At 38.7% G+C, this 24,599-nt stretch overlaps 1 protein-coding gene across 4 annotated transcripts in view; it reads left to right on the top strand.

Annotated features, from left to right (window-relative positions):
• The window catches only part of LOC115418044 (guanine nucleotide-binding protein subunit beta-4), a 33,261-nt gene extending 8,941 nt beyond the window's left edge, over positions 1 to 24,320 (top strand). For 3 of the 4 annotated variants that reach the window (XM_030132349.1, XM_030132350.1, XM_030132348.1), the window contains 10 exons: positions 3,485 to 3,680; positions 4,553 to 4,591; positions 6,574 to 6,680; positions 8,692 to 8,706; positions 10,806 to 10,869; positions 13,761 to 13,923; positions 14,971 to 15,037; positions 15,873 to 16,074; positions 16,545 to 16,761; positions 19,932 to 24,320. In XM_030132349.1, the coding sequence (XP_029988209.1) occupies positions 3,624 to 3,680; positions 4,553 to 4,591; positions 6,574 to 6,680; positions 8,692 to 8,706; positions 10,806 to 10,869; positions 13,761 to 13,923; positions 14,971 to 15,037; positions 15,873 to 16,074; positions 16,545 to 16,761; positions 19,932 to 20,038 (1,038 nt within the window). In that variant the 5' untranslated portion in view covers positions 3,485 to 3,623 and the 3' untranslated portion in view covers positions 20,039 to 24,320. The remainder of the gene's footprint in view (positions 1 to 3,484; positions 3,681 to 4,552; positions 4,592 to 6,573; positions 6,681 to 8,691; positions 8,707 to 10,805; positions 10,870 to 13,760; positions 13,924 to 14,970; positions 15,038 to 15,872; positions 16,075 to 16,544; positions 16,762 to 19,931) is intronic. The other variant, XM_030132351.1, reaches the window with a different exon arrangement.
• The last annotated feature ends 279 nt before the right edge of the window (positions 24,321 to 24,599 follow it).

Here is a 24,599-nt window from a genome sequence, read left to right on the forward strand (position 1 = left end):
ATTGAATATTTGTTTTACAACATTGTTATGCATTATAACTAAGAGCCACTGTTTTTTTTTTGTTTGTTTGTTTCTAATCTGAGTAGTTGAGTAGTCAATAGAGTAATCGATGACTAGTCAACTATTGAAATAGTCAGTCATTATTTACAATAATATATGGCCAAATAAATTAGCCAGGATTACTCAGCATTACTCAAAGTGATTAATCAACAAATGTGGAACTTTTAAATTTCAGCATCATTTAATCAGTAATCAGTAGTTGTTAGTCTCTTAATTCAATTTAGAAGGTTCATATTAGCCATGGACTATCAGGGTGAAGTTCTGCTGATACTGTTAGTTTATAAAATGTTCTGTCAGCCAAACTGATTCTTTGATCTGTCTTCAGGACTTTGTTGAAGTTTAGTTTCTAGAAGAATTTAGTTTGTGGTAGACATTGGAACACAACTGGAGCCCCCCCCCCCCCCCCCCCCATTACTCTTACCATTTCGGAGTATTAAAAATTGGAAAAGAATATAATAATAGACAAAAGTTGCTGAAAATCCATATGGGATCAGCTACTACTATCAAATCAAGGGCAAATCATTTAGTTTTGATTTTACGTGGATTGGGTGCTGCACCTAAGCCTTATAATGTAGGGAAAACCCTGTCTCGGTTTTTCCCGTTGTGAGTGATATTAAAATGAAAGTGACTGACTATCATCACACACAATGGAAACTGGATTTTATATATATATATATATGTATATATATATATATATATATATATATATTTTTTTTTTTTTTTTTTTTTTTTTTTTTTTTTTTTTTCTCCAGCTTGTAAAACATGATTATTTTCCAGTGTCTTTCCTCCTCCACTGAAATTCCTGAACCAAACAAGACATTTGAGGACATCCTTTCAGGCTTAAACACTTCAACACAAAATTTTCTGGAGTTTCTAGACCAAAGAGTTAATAGGTAAATTAAGGGAAAAGGGCGGATTAGGAAAATAATCATTAGTTGCAGCCCTAATTGAGTGTGTTGAATCAGTTATTATTGACTAAAATTTGTGCTGATTGAGATATCGCTGCCAGTGGTTAAGACAAAATGAACATCATACTGTAGATGGTTGTTTTTAATGGGTTCTCTATCTCTGTCAGCGGTTCTCTGGCATCAAACTGCCTCTCTTTGATGACTCATAGTTGTAGAAATCAAATGTGCAAACACATATTTGTGCTATTCCATAATATATATATTATGATTCTTGAAGCTCCACAGGTTTGTGCTTCCTTGTCACATTAGAGTGTTGCTGAGTGCTGGAAGCTGCCCCAGCAGGCTGAGCAGGTTGTTGGGTTGGTGTCAGTAGGGCAGAGCAGTAGTAATCTCCCATGGCCCGGCTTGATGGCTCAGAGAGCTGACAGTGGCAGTGCCAAGCAGCACTATCTACTTTAGCTGGTAGCCTCATACTAAACAATGAGCAGCTCCAGCATACAGCTCCACCTTTGTCGCTGCCTGATGTGTGCCATGGGTCTGCGTTAACTGGAGCTGCTTTGTCCAACTCCAAAAGAAAAGACACACACTTCAAGTTTACAACCATAAAAAGTTAAGAGGGAAACTTTATAGTTATTATTTGTCTGTATATCATATTCTTTCTGTTGTGATTTATGCCTGGTTACTTCCCTTACTGTAGTGGTTTGTAGAGTCCACTTTTGGTTTCTAAATTATTGTTATTTAGTGTCCTATGTGTGAGTAATTAAATTAATCTTGCACTGTGTGGTAACATATCAATGATGAGATACACTGGGAACAGAGCAGTGTGATATGACCAATAAAGTTTTCACAATAAACATTTTGATATTGATCAATGTAAATATTTATCAAAATAAATGTCAAATCAGTATTTCTTTCAAGCTTAAAAGCTGGTTCCTTCAACCTTCTCACAGGACCGAAGCTCATAGAGTTATTTGTAGTTTTAAATTATTCGTAAAAGACCAAACAACACAAAACGAAAAGACAAAAATGATGCAATGTGAAAGACACTATAAGACTCAAATTTTGTAAAAGACATTTCAAGAAATGATAAACATTTACACATTTCTAAGTGATTTATCTGCTGATGTAATCAAAATAAACCAAATGATAAATATCCATCACGATAAATGTAATTGTGTTAAAAAAAATGTAATAATAATTATCATTCTGTTGGCCAGCCCTAACTAATTATTTTAATTTGATTACAATAAAGTACAAGGGGTATATTCCATTATTCCTGTTACTTTCCACCTCATTTTTCTCATGTGCATCTTTCACAGCACAAGTGTTGGGCTGAAAATGTTGGTGTCAAAAAATATGTCGTTGAGTGCAGAAGGTCATATTAGGTCCACAAGGTGCTGTATGATGTTAGATTTCCAGGGTATACATTATAGAGGACCCACGGCCACAGTTACAGAGGACTAGTGCATTCATCACTGGTGAGCTGACGCTCAAAGCCCCTCTTCAGAGGGTTTGCGTCAGCCAGAGGAGAGAGTGACGTCACTCCTGGGCAGCTTAAAGCATTGCAAGGCTCACTGTCCCTGATGCCTCATTACTGTCAAAGACCTCTTTGGCCATTACTGAGACAAGAGTCCACAATGAGCAGTCCAAGGCATCGAGTCTTGTTTAAGCACAGCAAAACACAATGGCCAAATCAAGGTGAACTGGGAAACAAAAAGTAAAAATGTACAGTATGTTGATAATGTGAGCTGGATGAATGTCAGATTATTCTAATAGTTGTTCCCCTGCTATTTGGTAGTTTTGAAACTTCTGCAATAACAAGATAAAGCACAAGCATCTTCCACTTTACATTAACACAATTTTCTTCAGAAAGGAAGGGTTGGACTCAGTCTAATTGCTGAATTATAGAAAACAGAACTGAAAATTTAATCTCAGAGGGTTGGACATGTGGGCTGTAAAATAGCATGGAAAAAGGGGGGGGGGGGGGTTGGGAGGTACGGTCCAAACATTTCTGAGGAGTGTCTAAGTGCTTTGTGACCCACATTCACATGACCCAAGGTAAATGAAGTGGCAAAATGAACACACACACACAAGCAGATGCTCACTCTCAGATGCTCTTAAAATATTCTCATATTATAAGTTTGTGGTAAATATATGCACATATGTTCTTTTTTTTTCTCACTTGGACATATTGTCTAATCAAGCGGCCAAGGCTGCCCATGTCTACAATGCACTCATGTACATTCATGCCTCTTTGGTTTGAGCCAAGCAAACAGTGCACTGCAACAACACAAAGGCTGATTGAGTGAGGAAAGGTCAGAGCCTGGCTCAGATGGCCTTTTGAACCAGACTGGGGGTGTTTGAAGAGTTAGGCCACCCTCCAGGCCCCCACCTAGCCCCACCCTTCCCTTTTCACTCCCTTTGCAGCACCCAAACAGGATGCCGATGTTTGTTGAATGATAGTGTCCCCCGTCCGCCCAGTGGACTTATATTCTTTCTGTTTCTCTGTCTTGCAGGTGTCAGCTGGTAAAGCGGTGTGTGAGTGTGAGAGTGTGTGAGTGCGTGTGTGTGTGTGTGTATGCCTGTAGGCACGTGTGTTTTCCCAGCCCTGTCAGTATTCGGAGCAGAGTGTGACCTGAACATATCAGAGGGACAATGAGCGAGCTGGAACAGTTGCGGCAGGAAGCTGAGCAACTACGCAATCAGATCCGGGTAAGGCAGCATTTGTATGCATGAGTTTGTTTATGTTGACAACGTATGACAGTGTGTTGTCCATGTGTGTGTTCACATCACATGTGTCCTTCTGTCTGTTCACTGCCAGCCGTGACTCACAGTGTCTGAGGAGACAGTGACGCACTAGGCCTATAACTTGTCAATCAGCCACCTCCATCCCTGTGCAAAAGTTTATCTGTGGGGTTGATTTATAAATGTCATTTGCTGGTTTGAGATTCTTCTGTGACCAATCGCACACTCCAATGTTGTGTTTGGCTGTAATATACAACATATATTCAGAGAAATGTTTTTATTGCCATTTATTTTTTTACTTTTAGTGTTGGTTTCATTATATGTATTTCTGTTCAGTAGTAGAATATATCCAAGGGTTTCCCTACGATTATAACGCTTAGATGGAGGATTTGAAGCCATTTAATTTGATATTAGTGTGAACATCGTCAAAACAAATGAAGTGACTTGTTCAGATCTAGTGGTTGTAATTGTTTACAAGCTTTGTGGATGTTTTTTCTAGTATCTGCTTTTGCTTTTCCAAAATTGTGTACATGGATATTGGTGGAATATTGGCTTTTTATAATAAAAAAGTCCAAATTTCTTCTTCACAAATGGGAGGAAATGATTATACATGTATGTAAATGCAGTGTTGCCAGCTGTCTTTCACACATATGGTACAAACAGCAGTTGAAAACAACACAAACACTAATTTAAGTTCAAACATCCTAACCACTACCCCAGAATTCAGACGGAACCAAAGCGCTCTGAAAACATAGAGGAAACCCTGATGTCACATTTAGCTATGCAGTAAATTAAATTTCTCATTATCAAGTTTTCTTAAGGTTTTTGTTGTCTTCCAGGATGCCAGGAAAGCCTGCAGTGACTCCACTCTGTCACAGGTAAGTGATTTCATCAGAATGAATTATGGAGAAATAACAAGGCCTGTTTTTGTTTGCATCACAAATAAAAAAGAGCATCTTAAAGATAAAACCACAAACATTGCTATGTCCCAAAAATATATTTGTAAACCCCTCAGAACAGATTTTTTTTGTCTACTGAGCAAAAACTGTAAAATGTCAAGATCTCTATCTTAGGAATTTCTCAGATGTTTACTTATTTTTGAACTACATTCAGAGATTTCTTCTGTTGCATGGCAGGAGAACAAGAGGTAGAAGCCAGGGGTAGAAACTGAGACACAGAAGAAGCTAAGAGATGTTACATTCACTAAGAGGGAAGAAATAGAAGGATGTTATCGGTTGTTTGTTGCTGTCATTGACACATGTCTCAGATTCCTCCAGCTGAAGAATCCCATCCACCCAGTCCATACAAATACTTCTTAAAACTTAAAGACATGTTGTGTAAACCTATGTCCAGTCAGGGTTGGGTGGTCTCATGATGTGATTGGCATTAATTTGGCAGATGATCTTCTTTTCAGAAGAACTGCACAGATTGTGACTAGTGCTGGTAAAACTAGTCGGCTAACGTTAATTTTAAATGGCCTGTATATCAGTGTAATTATGTTACTTTATAGAGAACATGCACTAACCAATGGTCTGTGGCATTAATGTTGCTAGGTAGTGAGTTTACATCAGACCCTTTAAAGCCCTGTTCATACCAAAGTGTTTGATCTTAGGCCCAATCCCAAATCACCCCTTGGCCCTCCCCCTTACCCCTACCCCTTGCAATGGAGTTGAAATATTCCCCTACGAAATAGGATAACCCTTTGAGACCTGTTATGTCATCAGCAGTCATCGATGCCATTATAACTTGACAACTTTGTTTGTGAATGAATTTACCATGCCGTCAGCAGCTGTAACCATCTCTGTTGCATGGGCTTTGGGCATCTTTTTGCTGCTATCAACCGCAAACCACAGAAATGCAGTCTATATTACATTGAAACAGTATTAAATGGACAATCAAAGGATTAAGGTATTTATGAAGAAATTGCGGACATTTGTGTGTTTCTTTCATCACACTGCTGCACTTTTTTGCTGTGTTTACCTTCATCTTGCTGATGACTCGAACAGAATTATGGGAAATTTCTCATACCCCATTTGCAGTGTGATCCTGAAAAGTCTCCATTTCGAGGACAAACAGCCCTCCCCCTTAGCCCTTCCCCTCCGACTCATTAAGAATTGGGACACCCCTACCCCTTCACGTGAATGTGTAAAATGTAGGGATAGCGATAAGGGTTGAATTGGGATTGGGCCTTAGTCCTTATTAAATTGCAGAGTTTGTGTATCATGTTGTTTTGCTTCTGTTGAAGAAATAAACACGAAGAACTGTTGTAAGTTGGTCAGCTGTTGGTAACCTCTGAACTCTGATGCGCACTGGGTATGATTTACACAGATGATTAGTGTAAAAATGTTTTTGATCCTTAGTAGGACAAATGAGACTGACACAGTCCAGGTAATGGATGAAAACACTACAAATAGAGTGTGTAGTCAGATAACAATAAAACAGAGCCATCACACACAGTCTAAACCACCATAAACCAGTGAAAATTTGAGTTTTGTCGTAACACTGCATTTTATAAGAGGTTAGAAAATTGTGATTCAGGTCATGGATTGTTATTCTACCACAAAGATTGTTATATAATCCTTTGGCCTGATCACCCATCACTAATTCCAATGGATGTGGCATCTATAAGGGCAAAGTTAAAGTCAAAATTTCCATGGCAAATATTCCTATGCCTGGTTTTTGCCTTTGGCCGATCAGTATTTACAAACATTTGTCGGTGAATCTATAAAACTGCCCCTGATACTACTCAGAGTTACAACTTCTGTTATTGTGAATCAGTGGTTTATAGTGAAGTTATGTACTCATGAGTATGTGTGGGAATTGAGTGTCAGCGCTGACGCTTCTTCCTGTGTTTTGGCAGATCACAGCTGGTCTGGACTCAGTGGGCCGGATACAGATGCGGACGCGACGCACTCTCAGGGGCCACCTGGCCAAGATCTATGCAATGCACTGGGGGAGTGACTCCAGGTACAGTAGCTATTGTTCAGACAACACCATCACATGCCAGCACAAACCAGTGCTCTCATTTTGTCCCAGAGATTAGTTTTTTTTTATAATATATTTTTCAATTTATCAGTTGTGTGGTTTTGTTGCGATCAAACGATATTTTTTTCTGCTGTTTGAAATTGAATTCAAAAGTATTGTCTGTTTTGGTGTTTGGCACTGTTCTCTAGCTTAATGGCAACCGACAACAATCGCAAGATAGATCAAAAGGACAAAGCAATCCTTGCAATAATCACTTCAATTTAACAAATTTTTTTCTTCATTAATTTTATCTACTATTTAGGCAGTTTTCCCACTAAGTCTGTGTTTGTTTATGTTGGTTTCTCCCAGAGGAACTGTAAAACTTGTAGGCTCTCAGTGACAGCATGGTGATTGTTAACACCACAGCAATAACTGTCAGGATCTGCACCAAGTATGGGTCATTAAGTGACACCAAGAACTGACACTGCGCAGATTCTCATTCAACAGTAAAGTCATCGGTTTGTTTGAATTTCTGCCACAGAAAATTTACTTAAGCACTAAAATTTTTCATATTAATCAACTGATGTAAAGTCATGGCAGAAAAACTTCACTGTCAAGTGCATTTACATCCAGTTGTTTTTATTTGCATTTTCAATTTAAACAGAAGAAAAGTTGAGTAGAAAGAGAAACTCATTAAATATTGTAAAAAAAGCTGGTTTCAAGCCTAGATGATGATGATCATGATTAGGGTTGGGTAAAAAAAATTGATTCAATTGATTTTGGATTGATTTTATTTAAATTTTGCGCTATCGAGTAATAGTGGATGAGCGAGATTTTTTAGAATCGAACCATGAGCACCTGACCCGGGTACCACCAAGGCACAGCTAGCTCCATCTTGCGGGCCCCTGGGGGAGATGGGGTGTCTCGCTCCCAATGGTTCTGGTGCGGGAGGGCCATGGAGGAAGGGTGGGGAAAAGTTAAACTATCTCAGCAGGAGGTCCTCCCAGCCTCAAACTTGAACCCGCAGTGCGGAGGAACTGGCCACCCGGACTGTCTGGTGGGCGGAGGCTCTCCGAGGCGGGTCGTGGAAGCCAGACGTTTTAGGAATATTAACTTGGATCCACACTAAGCTATAGGGGCACCATTAAGAGGGGGTAAACATGACAAATTCATGGGCCCCAGCGTCCCTGGGGGGCCCATACAGCTGTGGAGTGGGCCCAGAGTTAAAAGGAATAGTAAAGCGTCTTCAGTTTCACTTTCACTTTGCATGCTCTGACAATCACGGACCGCAACCCCCCCAGCTCCAACAGATTGTTTCCAGTGATTTTCTTGTATCAAGGACCCAACATGATTATGTTTCAGGTGGCCCAAAATTGGTAGCAGTGCCATAGCAATGCACCTTAACACTAGAAGCCACCAGGCATAAAACAGAATAAAGATGACGAAGAAGTCCATTCTGAGCCACTGTAGAAACATGGCAATGCTGCTGTCTGTTCATGATTCAGCTATTTACTGCTGAAAAGTCATATTTATTTCCTTTCTAATATCAATATTGATACCAGTATTGATGTGTTGCATGGCTACGGTAGTCAGATAATCAGGTTACAGCTCAAAATTGTACTTTGGTATCACTAAAGGAATCTGAATCAGTCAATTAATACTCAATCGAATCAAGATGGGATCGGACCAGAACAAATCGTGATCAGTTGATTCAGAACCTTATGAATCAATATCAGATTGATTAAAGAAATTGGCCATGATACCCAGCTCTAATCATGATATAGAATCAGCTCCTCATATTCTTATAAATGTAGTGGTTGTAAGCACAAATACATTTGTATTTTATTTTGCTAAAAATTCAATGTAAAATTTGCATAACATTTGGATGAAAACTCAACTGCTGTCTACACGTTGTAGTGCAGCAACGCCTCAGTTAATCCTTATGTGTTTAATATGTGTGTCACTTTGTCTTTCTCTTTGTTCATCTGTCTCCCAATGCAATGCACTGGGGCAGTGACGGCAGTCCCAGGTGTGGGGCCCCACTACTATTACCAGTACCACTATTACTGTTCCTACCGCTCCTTCAACTCTACTAATATGACTAATACCACCATTAATGACTGTCACTACTGCCACTTTCACCACTACATGTTTGATCACAGCTGATGATATCTGACAGGCACAAAGACAGGAAGTCACCATGGCTTAATTATTGTTTTCCTAAAGATGCAGTTTGTAAGATTTAAACTCAGTTTTCCATTTGTCCAACATTGAGTCCAAATGCATAAAATGTTCAGATTGGAATGCAGCATTTATTCCACTTGTTGAGCAATTAAAACTTACAAACTGTTTTTTTTAACTGTTTATTGTGATGATGAACTCTGTTACTGTTATATTTTCTAGTTCTATGCATGCAGTGCACTGGTACTTATCCATATATGTCTAGTGGAAGTGTGTAGAATTTTAGAAAACATAGATGACATGCTTTTATTAAGTCTGACCTACTAATTTTGTCATTTAAACTTTGACAGTTAAAGTTGTGTTAAGTCAAACTGTTTTATGACTTTTCTAATAACTGGTATCACTCACAGCTAGGTAGTGGTACAGTCTTTATAGACAGGCAAAGTCCCACCCCTTTTGCTGAGCTTCATGGGACTTGCAGGACAGTCACCAGTGAGAGAATTTCATGGTCTTGTTTGATTTAAGCCTTCAATTCAACAACAACACAATCTTTGATAATTTAAAAAAAATTCCAGAATGTTCTTCAGGTTAGTTTTCAATTTATATTCTATTGACTATGGTCTCGCACAGTCTGATGCAGCATTTGTAGTGACATGAGTCATCTACTGCAGCTACTTCTCTGATTGGTTAGAATGTGGTACAAAGGATCATCTGGATTGTTCAAGATGTCCTCCACCACACTCAGATTTTAGTCAATGTGAAATGTTTCAGTGAACTGTATCTGTATGAGTTATGAGTGTATGATACCCATCACCAGCACCTTAAGGAGTCACCTCAACACATTTCACCTTCAAGAACTTTAGAAAAAACATGTGAAAATCACATCTCTGGTCAAGTTAAGGCTGCAGAGACATTTACAATACCTCTGAACAGACTATAGAGAGCTCAATCAATCAGATTTCATTTATATTGCACCACATCATAACAGAAGTTATCTCATAACACTTTACATTTGTAGCTGGTCTAAACCAGACTCTTAGTTGAAGTTAGGAGGATGTCAGTTATGTGACTGTTGGGTGTGAAGTCTTACTGAATTGGTCGCCAGTTTTCTTTTTCAATGACAAACATCACATGTATAAATGATGATACAATTCAAACAGGATAAAAAAAAAATCATCTCACCATCGTGTGCTGTACATTTTTTTTTTTTTTTAAATTAGGGTCCCATGGGGCACAGTGGAAAGGACGGCCCCTTTCCTCTCTATTTTTAATTTTTCACCTTAATATGTGCAGTGTGTTTGTGTACACGTGTGCCTTGCGCCCAGTGGTGTCACTGCAGGAGGCCAGTGTTTATTTTGTATACAGCCACTGACATTCGAGTGTGGCAGCTCTCCTCTAGATTGTAGCGTTCCACTGTCAAATTACTTCCTGTTCCTTGAGAGACAGAAACTCCCAGTTAGGGTGGGAGGATGGGACACCAGCTTTTTATGCATCTGCACCTACAACAAACTCCCACTGAATGGTACCTGCTTCTGTCCCAGCCTTTGTGTCTGTCCTTCTTACAGTCCCCTCAGCTCTGCAACTTCAGCTTCTTCCTTGTAATTTCAAACCCTTGGGCTTCATGTCCCACCTGACAGCAGGGACTTTTACATAACTGGGGTAATGAATATTGCATGGAGTAGGACATTAAAAGTGGCTTCCCTAGATGAGACTGCCACCAGAAGAGGAAATGTTAGAGGAAAACTGGGACTGAGAGGAAGAGGAGTAGGGAGCTCACTTTGCTTTTTGACTGAGCACGTTGTACTCATTCAGGCTGACAGTATCACACAGTATTCTATAAGGAGGCTGCCTCGCATTGCTTTTGATTAAGCTGATGCATGGACTTTAGATGTACATTTTTCAACATCAGAGTGTGGGCTCATGATGCTGTTCTTTACCTTTTTCCAGGTTACTTGTCAGTGCCTCGCAAGATGGAAAACTCATTATCTGGGACAGCTACACAACAAATAAGGTGAGAATAACAATAGGGCATATATACAGACTGCAACTGTGCTTGGAATCATATATTGGATATTACATGCCCCACTGTATGGACTTAAATATTTGGTCACACCTACAGAGTCTAGGACCTGATTCCTGTTGAAATGGAAATATTGTCACAATAAAAATATTCATGTCAGTTGTTGTCAATAATTGACACCATAAATGTTGAATCATTAGTTTTCAAATTTAAAGGCAAATTTTTCCCCCTGCGTGAGACCTGAAGAAACTAGATGGCTACTTGTGGTTTAAAACCACATGTAGCCAGTGCTGCAGTTGTATAGTCTGAATGTGACCATTTCATAAACCTAGAGGCAAAACACACTATATGTCATAATGTTATGAGTAAAAATGAACTCTAATGGATTTTGGAAGAATAGATGACAATATAAACAAATTAACCACAAAGACAAAATTCTTCCAATGATATTTAGTGCAACATAAAATATAACATTTATGTTATAATTTTGTAATCCCACCCTGTTGTCAATGAACACATGATTTCAAAGGGTCCCAAAATTGTATATAATGTGTTTTCTATTTTTTGTTCTTTTTTTTTTGTTTGTTTTTTGTAACTTACTTTTTATTGGTTTTCTTTCTTTTCACCCATTACACATTTTACAGTGATACATCAGGATAAAATTATAAGAAAATATATCAATAAAAATATGGATATCAAATGTAAAAAAAACCCCAAAACAAAGCAAAAAACTACCGTCATTTCCAGTCTATATGCCACTACTTTTTTCCACATGGTGTGAACCCCCGGCTCAAAAATGATGCGGCTAATGTATGTTTTCCGGGCTAACGATCAATCCGGCTGTCAAAGAAGGACATAGAGCTGCTGCAAGTAAGCTTGACATCAATGAATTGATGGTGAGACACTGGAGACAGGGTGGATGTGGCTTATAGTCAGGTGCAGCCAATAGTCTGGGAAGTACGGTAAACAAAAACCAAAACAACACACACAAAAATACAAAAACCATAGAGTACTGTCAACTTTGTTATGCAGGATATGATATAATGTGTTTTCTATTGCAGTGAAGCAAAAATAAATGTGCTTTGAGTTAATCACACCACAGAGCAATGTGTAACGATAATATGAACCAATGAGCCAAAGTGAAATGGTATATAGAATTAGGTTTAAAAATGAAATTCAATTAAATTTTTTTTTTTTTTTAAATGGGAAAAGTTGTCTGTGCTGTTAGGTGGTGCAGTTGTGGTTTCAGCTCCTGCATAAGCCATACCCCTCCAAACCCACCTACACATGTGAGAGTTCCATCCTCTCAACTTTTATTTGATAATACAGTACACAATACAATGCAGTAAAATAATGTAATACAGTCTGACAAATGGATGCTCCACTGTATCAATCAGCAGGATGGCTTTAAAAAAACAACTGATAACCTCAGATAAAGCAATCATGGTGACGATGGGAGAACCACTGCTACTATGGTGATCTAGTACTTGTATCTGCAGTGTTTTGGGGCTCCAGTGCGTCATAGAGCCCCCTTTTGGACTCGCACGCAAAATTTTGAACTCAAGCTTGATGAAAAAATATTGTATAAAGGTCTGGCTCCAGCCGTGGACTCCATATTCACATGACTACCACGTGTATCACCATGAATACATTGACCTGTTTACAGAAGTCACATAATTTTTTCACCAATAAAGCTCTGAAATCATTTGATACAAATGAGATTACTCATGTTAATTACCAGTGTCAGTTGCTACCTGGCAGTGGCTCGCTTATTAGCTTGTTTCAATGTAGTGTATGCCCTAAATAATCACTTGCATGAAAATATACTGTACCATTGCAACACCATTAGTACCATAATTTAGTTTGGAGTTGTTTTTGCTGTGCAGTGGATAGCTGCTTTTGTCTACATTTTTTGAGCTGTAGATCCATATTGATTGTAGTCTCTGGTCTTGTTCCAAACTTCAGCACTGAAGGTGACAACTCCCCATTAGACAAAAGAAGATGACTGTGGGATTTAGTATATCACACAGATAGCTCAAGTAGCAGACTGGGAAATGTATGTAGTATATGTCCGCTTATCTTTAGCAGGCTACAGATGTGGCTCATACTGCATAGTTTTACTACTGTTGGTCAGAACCTGTATGCCACCAGTATGTAGTCTGAAATTCAGAGCACGACCTAGGCTTAGGACAGAGAGATCTATAGGAGGAAGGTGTGTATTTTTTTTTCTTTTCTTTTCTTTTCTTTTCTTTTCTTTTCTTTTCTTTTCTTTTCTTTTCTTTTCTTTTCTTTTCTTTTCTTTTCTGTTGTTTCCTGTGTGCAGTATTACAGCTTTAATGCGTACCTTGTTGTCTGCATACTCTCCTCTTTAGGACTGGAAGGGTTGTTCAACACAGTGAAAGTCTGTTATAGTATGGGCCATACTTTACAGGCTGGTTTAATGGTTGCTTAACCACAGTACTTTTATCTGTATGTTTTAGTTTGACAGAGGCCATAAACCAAATGCTCTAGGATACACTAGCAATACGGATCCTTTTGTATGATTGAGTAAAGGAGGCTACTAAATAGAGGTGCTACGCACTGGCTATTGACTACTTTAAAATGCAAATGCATAGACAAAAGCAAAATCATTCCAAAGGTATAAATAGGACACCATCGTATCAGAAAGAATGACATTTTTGACCACCATTAAATATGATAGTCTACAAGGCAAAATGTGCAGTTATAGACAAGAGATGCTACTGTATGTGCAACTGTTCTCTGACACTGCATTTACCTGTCACTATGTTTTAATATGCATTGGAAGTGGCATCATTTGTGAAGCTCAGTCATGTCTGCTGTCGTTGATAATAAAGAATCTTTTGACTCTTGCCTGTCATCAGATGCATGCCATCCCCCTGCGTTCTTCCTGGGTGATGACGTGTGCCTACGCCCCCTCTGGGAACTATGTGGCCTGTGGAGGCCTGGACAACATCTGCTCTATATACAGTCTGAAGACTCGCGAGGGCAACGTACGCGTCACCAGAGAGTTACCTGGACACACAGGTAGGTACAGAACCTGCCCATAAATAACCAAAATAAGAAGTTTATCTTCAGAAGGACACAAGTTATTTCCTCTTCCTTAGACAAGCATGTTAGCATCTTAGTTCTGTTTATTTATTTTATTTATGTATTGAAATGTAAAGGTCTGGTGGGTGTGCTTGCAGAAAAGGAATATAATATTCGGCATTATGTTTCCATTGGTGTGTATTCATAAAAGGAGAAATGCTGTCTTTTTATTACCATAGAGGCACCAGGTTTCTACAATAGCTAAGAATGGATATCATCTTTTTTTTTTTTTTTTTTTCCTTCATTTTACAGCATGTGGTATCCAGTGTTTGACCACATATACACTGTGTGCTTTTGGGCCAATCCCAGAAATGACCAAAGATGACCAAGATGATATAATAATATCTTTGTAGCCAAGTGGCAAAGACCTGAGCTACAAAAAAAGAAGAAAATACAGAAGTAAAAGCTGTAATGCCACAAATGGCTTTGATTGTAGCTAAAATTTAAAAAAAATGTTACGTTGCACAGTACAGACAGGGACAAAATTGAGACAGTGTCGTACATTTAGGTCAACCATCTTATGGTGTAACTGCTACTAAGACTTTTATCTGTTTAATGAAAACTATGAATTTAGTATGAATTTACGCACCAATCAAGATTATGCTTTAAATTTTTAGCTTTGTTTCATTATTTGCAATTATAGCAGTGCAGATAGACAAAGTATTTTTAAGGTTTCATTGCTCATTGATTTGCCTTGGATTCAGTTGGTGTTGATCATCACACAGCTTTGTGCATTTCATACCCAAGTTCATTATATCCATGTTGCAGAATATTTTTTTGTTTGTGAAGGTGAGTTGTGTTCACCTGGTTGCAGTCAAAAGTTTCACCCCTAGATTTTACTAAATATAACAAACTGAACCTTAAAATGAACCGAACTGAAACTGAGTCTCTGTGATTGTTGGTGTGTAAGTTGTGTGTCCTGTCCAGTTCACTCAGAAGGAGAGAAGTCTTTTCATTCATTGTTGCTTCACTTTTTGTCATCAGGTTATTTGTCCTGCTGTCGCTTTTTGGATGATAACCAAATACTGACAAGCTCCGGAGACACGACCTGGTGAGTAACACTTCCTATCCGCTCAGCTTTAATAATCAAGATCTTTAAGTTGGTCAGTTTTCTGCTCTAAAGCAGAGGTGACAGCACAATTCACAGCCTCAAAATCCCCACAAACTCAATCAGCTTTAAGGAATATATGCAAGTGTGAGGAGTATTGCACACATAGTTGTCCTGTTTGTTTGTTTGTTTATTTTTTATTTCAAATTTAAAACTAAAAATGGCAAAGAAAATTAAGAAAGAAAAACAAAACTTATTCAAAAAGGAGCATGATGAAGTGCAACTTACATTCTCCCACCCTCTTACTCAGTCTTTTTCTACTGGCCACAAAGTCCCATGCTAGCTCCACAAAATAACGCCAAAACATTACTCTCGGTAAAATATTTCACATATCAAAAATGAACTCTATCCAAGCCTCTACACATGATATACATTGTATATCATAATACATTTTTCATATTCATATAATATAATACACATTATATGCATTGTATAATGATACATAATATATTAGTACATTATTCAATGATATAACAACATTATAAAGTAATTATGTTTACTTTGTATAATAATAATAAAAATAATACACGTTAAAATATATTATTTATAATCATATAATATAATCTTAATACTTTTGCCATATTTCCATAACATACTGGATTTGATTATTTTTAGAATGTATTATTTGATTTAGTTGTTTTGGTTCTGTCATTCAGATTGTTCCGTTAGATGATTCCTTTCACTGCTGTCCTATGCTGTTTCATTCAAAGATTTGACTTCATGATTCATAATGGCTCCCAGTCTCACTCTTTCCTTATAACTTCATACTGTCTTGTAGTGCATTGTGGGACATCGAAACAGGCCAGCAGGCCACCACATTCACTGGTCACACAGGTGATGTCATGAGTCTGTCTCTGAGCCCCGACTACAAGACCTTCGTGTCCGGAGCCTGTGACGCCACATCAAAGCTGTGGGACATCCGCGATGGCATGTGTAGGCAATCCTTCACCGGCCACGTGTCCGACATCAATGCTGTCAGCGTGAGTATATGCACACACACACACAGGACTCCTCTGTGGTTCAGTGTAAGTATTAAGTATATTCTTCAACACAATGAAAATTGCTTTGTGTTGTGCTCTTGGATAATTTTTCAAGGTTTCAATACTCTGGAAAATGAAGTGGTTCCAAGTTTGTTTGTTTTTTTAAGTTACTACTTTTTAAGAGCAGATGCATAACATTACAAGTTCACTTCAAGCTACAACAAACACACCTACCATGAACATCCATAACATCCAAAGAAAAAGAAAATTAATAAATGTGGATCAAAAAATATTTACAAAAAACAGCACACACCACTAAAAATAAATTAAGAATACTTAAACTTGACCCTTTTTCTGAAGGGGACGTTCAGGGGTGGTCAGGTAATGATGAATGTGAGAATGATCTTACTTCAACGAGCAGACTGAATCCCACCTCTGTGTAATTGTGTGTTTATTTGGTGTGGTTTCAGTTCTTCCCCAATGGGAACGCCTTTGGCACAGGCTCGGATGATGCCACCTGCAGGCTGTTTGACCTGCGTGCCGACCAGGAGCTGATGATGTACAGCCATGACAACATCATCTGCGGCATCACCTCTGTGGCTTTCTCCAAGAGCGGCCGTCTGCTCCTGGCTGGCTACGATGACTTCAACTGCAACGTCTGGGACACTTTGAAAGGCGAACGTGCAGGTACATCAAGTCTGAGTGTGGCTCTCACATTATCAGACATTTGTTTTTGAAAAGTAGTTTATCTTGTGAAGTTAACTCAAGTTGAGTTAATCAAGGAATCAATACAAAAAGCATAAGATGAGATGAGATAGTTTTATTTGCCATTTGTACACATTCAGACACATAGGAATTATTATGCAGAGGTCTCTCAGAGTACAAGTGTAAAAGATTAAAAGACACAATCAGAATAAAAGTAAAAAATATAAGCAGTGTAAAAACAATTGAAAGGCAATAGCACAGTGACTTGTAATAAATATCTAAAAATAAATACTATAAAATGAAATGCATTCACATATGTCATGCAGTCGCTTGCTTTTTCTTTTTCTTGTTAATGTCATGTTGCTGTCATCTTTCCTATGTGTGGTTACATCTGCACTTGTGAGATTGTTTAGATACAATCTCACTTTTCAGGCTGAGGTAGAGATGTACATCATTAATCCTATGATCACACCGTCGTGATCAGGTCACATGACATTGTCAAAGCACCATAACAGCAACACTAGTTTAAGCTGGAAACTGGAGTTCTGGTGTCAACTTCCCTCAGAAGTGCAGATTTGAAGCTCTTTTCCAGTTTTTGTTTGATGTTAATAGACCACGTACAGAGAGAAAGTTCCAGAACAGTTCACTGAGCATGTTTGTGGTTTTTAGTATGTTTTTTCAATTCAGATTTGATGATTTTTGATGAATTTTGTTGATATTTGTGGGCCCAATATGCTAAATAAGTAGGTTTCAGTGGAAAAAATAATTATCAGATCATATAAGTGAAGTTTTCCCAAAAAAAAGATACCAAACATGGGCATGGTAAATATTTTTATGTGGTTTATAAAAGCAAAATCAGTGGTATTAAAAACCATCCAAAACTGGCTCAGACCCATAAGGGTTAAACGTTATGAGTCTTGTTTATCACAGAAATTTAAGTATTTATTTTTCTGGTAACTTGCTCCTTTTATTCCCTGCATTTTATCACAATTATCTGAGCATCAAGATTGATTTTAACCCAAGTGGATGGGAACAATATAGCATTATCCACTTTTCCACTGCAGGAACTTTTACTTTACCAGTAACTTTGAAAAACCTTGGTGCATTTCCACCAAAATTAACGGGGTGAAAAACTTTTCCTCAACTCCTGACTTTCCCTGAAAAAATATTCTGGTTGGTGGGTAGGACTTTTCAGATACCCCAAAATTCTTGGGGGCGGGGCTGAGTGCTGAAGAACACTGATTGGTGGAACACACTTGCAGCGTTCCACTCTTACATTCAGCCCATGCGGCCAGTGTGTGGCTGCAAATGTATCTATTCCTTTTTTACTAGCTTCACTTTGTTTGTGTTTTGATCATTTGGAAAACGGAGCAAAAGAAGACAAGCTGTGAGAAGTGGACGGATGACTAGGTCCGTTTGCTGAATACCCTCTGTTTTTGTGTGTAAAGTCACTCTTTTGAGTGTATTCGGCTGGTGCTGAGCCAAGCGTATTTGGCTCTTACAAGTACATTCCAATCATTTGTCTGTCCATCTGAATATGCTAAAGATTTGGCAAATACGCTCAAAAGAGCCTGGATTTCGTCAAATGCATCTGCCAAATGCGGTCAATCTGACGCTGGGAATCTGGTGGAAATCTGGTCAGTCTGTTTATTAACACATGATAAAACAAGAGAAAAACATAACATTACAATGACAAAAAATGCAAAAATGGGACAAAAGGCAGTATGAGGTGAAAATTACTTAAAGGAGCTGTATGTAGGTTTGTGGCCAAAACTGGTACTGCAATCACATTTAAAATACTGTAGAGTGTGGTATCCCCTCCCCCCGAGACTAGAGATTGCCAGATCCAGCATGAGTGTTGGGTAAGGAAACTGTCAAAAAGATTGTGCGCATAAGATAGAAATGTGTGCATATTAATCTATAGTTGGGCAAATAATACATATTTGTAAATTCTTGAATGAGTTCAGTTGTACATAAAATGTATTGTGTGTATTTTATCTGACAGAATACTAATGAATACGTTTTGACAACAAGAATTACAAACATGAAATGCAACTTTACGATTACGTTTTCTCCATAACAAATACAAATTCACCAGCGACTCTGGTGACTCTACTGTCAAAAATACATCACCACTTGACAGGCATTATTTATGGAGCAGAAGATACATCGATTCCACAGACTGCACATGAGTTGAGGGACAGCAGGCGCATATGGAGGCACTGACGTGGATTCCACCCGGGGCGGCTGCCACGGCTACATGCCACTGGTGAAAATGGCATAAAGCCATGGCACCTGTGGCACGTAGCCGGGCACCATGCCGCAGAACCCATGACATGTAGCAGCAACACCAGTGGCATGAATCCGCTGCCGCAGAAAAGCCAAATTTAGCTGAATCTTACCTGTGCAGGAGAAAATTAACAATTTCGGCATCGGTCCTCAAATTTTTCTCCGCTTTCAGCCGTCCCCATGTTTCAAAATCATCTCCTATACATATCCTTGTTTTGTTTCTCACTTTGTTACAACATATTTGGGAATCATAACGAGGTCTTTTAGGTTTAGTAACATCAGATATTTGTAATCGGAAATGTTCCAAGATGCAGCTCAGTGGGAACTGACAACCTGGATGCTGAAACACGACTGACTTCCTGATTGGATAGGTAGGTGATGGGTGGAGCATCAGACCAAAACACAAAATGACAATATAAACATGACTTGTGGGCTGCCCCTTAGCTTTTTAAATACGAATATTATATATTGTATATATGGACTACTACTGTCAGTGATATCAGTATTTGAAATGAACATGATTCCTTAATGTCTGGTGACATTTCAGGGCCATTTTATGATTACTCAGAATACATTCTTACATACAGCTCCTTTAAACGTAACAAAGAAAACCTAAATAAAAGTCCACCTGTAAAACCTCTTTTTGTACTTTAGTGCTTATTGAGGTCTTCCTAAAAACTATACAGCAAACCTAGAAGCATTACTTTTGACTTTGATCCTTTGAGGACATTTCAGAGCCTGAAATTTTCACTTTTACTTTAGTGAAGAAGTAGTGTGTTAGTGTCGGCCAGTTCTGTCTGAGTGCATTTCAGCATATGGTTGCTTGTTTGTAATGGATCTTTGCATTTGTGTTGACCCTCCAGGTGTGTTAGCAGGTCATGACAACAGAGTGAGCTGCTTAGGAGTGACGGAGGACGGCATGGCTGTGGCCACCGGCTCCTGGGACAGTTTCCTCCGGATCTGGAACTAAAACAATCCTCTGGTTCTTCTTCTTACCTTGTCGTACTCAATCACTGCCTGCCAACTTCCCAAACCCTGCAATTCCCTCCCACCCGACGACGATGATGACGACAACGACAACAACATCTTCAGACTCATGCGCCGGCCTGGACCTACAGCAGGTTCACACTGTGTCAGTCCACAAATCCCCTTCCATTCCTCACCCCAGCTGCCAAAAAATGCTTTTATTTTTCACCCGGTTATTTCACAGAAATAAATTAAGAGCTTTTTGGTTGAAACGGAAATAGAATAAATGACGAGTCAACTGAAAAAACTGAAGGAAAAAAATCTTCCCTCTCACCAGTTCTTGTCTAAAGGGGAGAATAAGAGCATCTGTTACCGTGACAACCAACAAGCACTATGACCATCAGTGCGTAAAATGTAAATGTATATATAAAGACAGTATATATGTATAGCATTATGTGTGTATATATACATCATATATGCATATATAATGTGTATGTATATATTTTTGTAATTTCTTTCCCACCTTTACATTTTTTTATGATTTTTGGAGGTTTTATTTTTTAGTTAGTTACATATTCACATTATGCCACATCATTCTAGACCTGGGAGAAATGGTAAAACTAAACTCTTAATTTATCCAAGACTCAGCAGCTCACGTATTGGCAGATTTTAATTGACTCATTCTGCAAGGAAACAAGACAAGAAAAAACAAACAAACTAAAACTCAACATGTTTTTAAGGTCACAGGCAGTGAATTTCTGTCCATCCTGTACCTACAAGATGTTAATGTGAATAATTCCTGTATTTTTTTTTTTTTTACACGAACCCTTGACATTCCTCTCTTTTCTGTTGAAAACGGTTTGTTGTGAATGTGTGAAAACCAACAGGATTTTTTTTTTGTTTTAAACTTAGTCTGGGTCCAGCTTTATCTCCAAAACAGAGACCAGTTGTTGCAAATTACCGGATGCTATATATATTAACATCGCATCCAGTCTGTGCAAATCAGCGGCTGTGTGATACGATGAATAAGCCCACGATGGTCCCTGAACTGAGGTTTTCCATCATAATATCCCGTCTCCTGCCTGGTCATGGAGTCGACTTAAATGCACTGTTGGAGCATCTGGAGTCGCCCGTACAAACAACCTGGAGACGAAGTTGCTCCCTGTGTGGACCAATGGGAGATCAGCTTTTCATTCCATGAGGATTATAAAGGACCATAAAGGACTGGAGTGACTCTGTCTGCTCCTGCGACGACTGGAGACAAGACAGAAAGACAGAACAAGACGTCTGTCAGAGCTTACCATGTCATTTTTTTTCTTTGTAAATGAAGGATCTGCAAGTCCTTTTTGTCGAGGTGTGAACTGAGAAACTGCATGGAACTTACATGTTAGCCAACTCAAAAAAAAAAAAAAAAAAAAAAAAAAAAAAATTCACACCGGTGCCACCACAAGCCTCTAAAAAAACAAACCAACAAACACAAAAAAAAATAACAAAAAGGGTTTTTTTTTAAGAAGAGTTTAACACTTTCTTTTCCTCACCAAAAACATGTTATGAACTGTTAAATATTGCTAGTGAAGAAAGTCCACTTGGTAGACAGATGTACACTTATAGTTAGAGCTAGACCTGCACTCATGGACCGTGTCCAAACGTAAACTCCTCGTCCGTCACATGTGATTCCTGTCCCCATGGAGGTGGTCTCTCTGTATTCGTCTCATCTTTCATCGTTTTTCCAAAAGGCTTCATTTTTAACAAGCTAATCTGGCTAATGTCTGTGAGTTGGACCTATCCATCAGTTGTCTCAGGTGCCTGTCTCTTGACCTTTGACCCCCACACATGGGCCAGATCAGGGGGGGTTCATACTCCTGTGAGATGTGGCACTACTGTGTCTCCATTCTGCCTTACGAAAGCATTCATACTAGAAGGTAATGTCAACTACAAAACCCTTCTACTATTCTTATCTCCTGTTTTTACACACTGATGAATTCAAAGAGATTCTGAGTTGTTTTTCTTGACCCAGTAGAAGCACATTCTGATACTAGTGAACACTAAGCGCAGGCCAATAGAAACCCCACACATCCAGCTCCATCAAGCAAATGATTCTTAACCCCTTTTCTACAAAGCCTGCTTTCTACTACTGCCGCACGCTTTGTAGTATTTATTAAGGTTCAGACTCGATTAAACTCTTGTGACTATTTGAGCGGTAAATTGCTTCTACCTGTTTTGCATTAGAGAATCCACCTGGAGAGAATGTTCAAAACCGTAGTTTGTAGAAGGACTGGGTGATAAAATACTATGACGATAGAGGACTTAAATGAAAACCAAAAATAACCTATAAGAAAATATGAAAGTGGTGTAAAAGGCACCACCATATGAAGACATCTGTAGTCTCTGGTTGGACAAAATGAAAACAATCTGATATTTTACTCAACATGATGAATACATTGAAACATTTTGTGTAATATCTGAACAAAACAAACTTCTGGACAAAAGAAAGTTTGTGAGAGTTTGACAGTAAATCGAATTATCACAGCATTGTGGTACTGATGCAGAAGGTTTTGTCACCCAGCCCTGATTTTCAGCCTGAGAACATGTGTGAGGTGTGTAGAATGTGATACTGTGTGTTCCACATATCAGTGTTGAGGTGTGTGTATGTATGTGGCGGCCGTGAGACTCGTATGTGGGTCACACACAGACCCAAGTGTTACTTCCTCATTTGTGCCAACTTTCTCCACAGACCCTGAGCTGTGAACTGTAAACCGTGTCCACTGGACCAGTCTTTGCCAGCCTTTGTTGAACCCAGTCCCGTCAGTGTCCGACACAATGTGATCAAACACCTGAATGTGTCTCTGTCAGAGCTGCATACACACTTTACTTTCATTGAGTATTTTCCATATTAACCAAACAGGTGTTTTCTGTATAAAATGTCTCTTTAGTTTGTTCTGTCGTGGGCGAGAGTAGAGACAGATTGAAGACCATCAGGAGAGTCCAGATTTATCTCTAATACAGAATCAGTCATCAGTTTAGTGGACTCTGGTTTCAGATCAGTGGATATGTCAACACTCAGCTGCTGATAACCATTATTGAGGAATCTATTAGATGTTTTTTTTTTTTATAACATGTGGATCACAGGGTCGACACATGAAGCCAGATTAATGTCAAAGGATTGTGTTGTTTACGTTAAGAATGCACTGATGTATACAAATCTGGCCAATAGCAGGATCTGTTATGTAGTTTGCGTTGGGGGGTCGAATCGATCATGATGAAATAAGTGAACTTGACAGTCTTTCAGGCCTCAGCATAAATTCAAATGTTGTCTCATACTCAGACAAAACTGAGTAAGAACGACGCTCAGCATGTATATGGGTCCATCCATATGTTTTATCGGTTCCAGCTTTTCCAGTTTCCACCCTAATCATCCAAAATAATGTGAAGTTATTCAGGTTGGCAAGTCATTCCAACATTGCAAAAAAGTTTGACAAATGTGACTGGAAGTGTAAGACAAAGTTCACTTGAAATGGATGTTTTTTTGAATGTCATTAACGTACTGAAATAGAAATTTTTAAATTATGAACAAAAAAAAGTTCATATAATGAACAACTGATGTTGAAAATCAATCTGGAAACCGTTTACGTTCTTGAACAAAATCATTCAGGCCATTTAAGGGACCGTGTATTACGATGAACGTCTATAGAAAATCACAGGTGCAACAGGAATTCTTTTCTAAATTTTTGAAAATGTAAAACTTGGGGAGAGGAGAGAACACCAAACCACCCCCCAGCCCCAGAACCCTGGATTTAACATTGGATCTCCATTTCTAAAAGGTTAACATATAGATCAAAGATACAGAAACCAGAAAACCTTCTCATTTCCCTGAGGAGTCTTTGTATTTTATTTAGAAATTAAAAATGATATAAACTGATTGATTATCCAAATAGTTGCAGATTAATGTATCAGTTGACGTCTAATTGACCGATGGATGAAGTGTTGCAGCTGTAGTTCTGTGTCTGACAGAGCGTATGCAACTCAAAAAAAAAAAAAGAGACAAAAATAATGGACTGACACTCTGAACTTTACCCACAGACTGTGTTTTTTTCCCGCTTTCATTCAGTCACATGCTGCATGAAACTGACAACAGAAAACCCACCACAGCCTTTAACATAACAGCTGAAAAAAAGAAGGGGGGGGTGGTCTGTATGTGGACCCCCTGTGGACCTGAGCAGTATTAGCATCTAGAACCTGAACTCAAACACTTGGACCTGTGCCTGTGGACTTGGACTCACTCATCCAAAAGGTGCTCGACTCAGTTTCATTCCCATTCTTGTCGTATTCGCTGACCTCTCCTCCAGTTCGTCTCCTCACCTGACACACGGAGGGTCTGAAATAACCTGAATCCAAATCATGCAGTGCTCTCTTTGTTTCTTCTAATTTGCGTAGTCGTCGTACTCGCTGTGAGCTGAGACTTAAACCTTCAGTGCCAACGGTGAAAGTATTTGAAATATATTGAAGACAAAGCTCCACTTTCTTTACTATGAAAGGTCGTTTGTGATTGAACACCAACACCCACA

This window comes from Sphaeramia orbicularis, chromosome 4, assembly GCF_902148855.1.
Source record: "Sphaeramia orbicularis chromosome 4, fSphaOr1.1, whole genome shotgun sequence".
NCBI lineage: Eukaryota > Metazoa > Chordata > Actinopteri > Kurtiformes > Apogonidae > Sphaeramia > Sphaeramia orbicularis.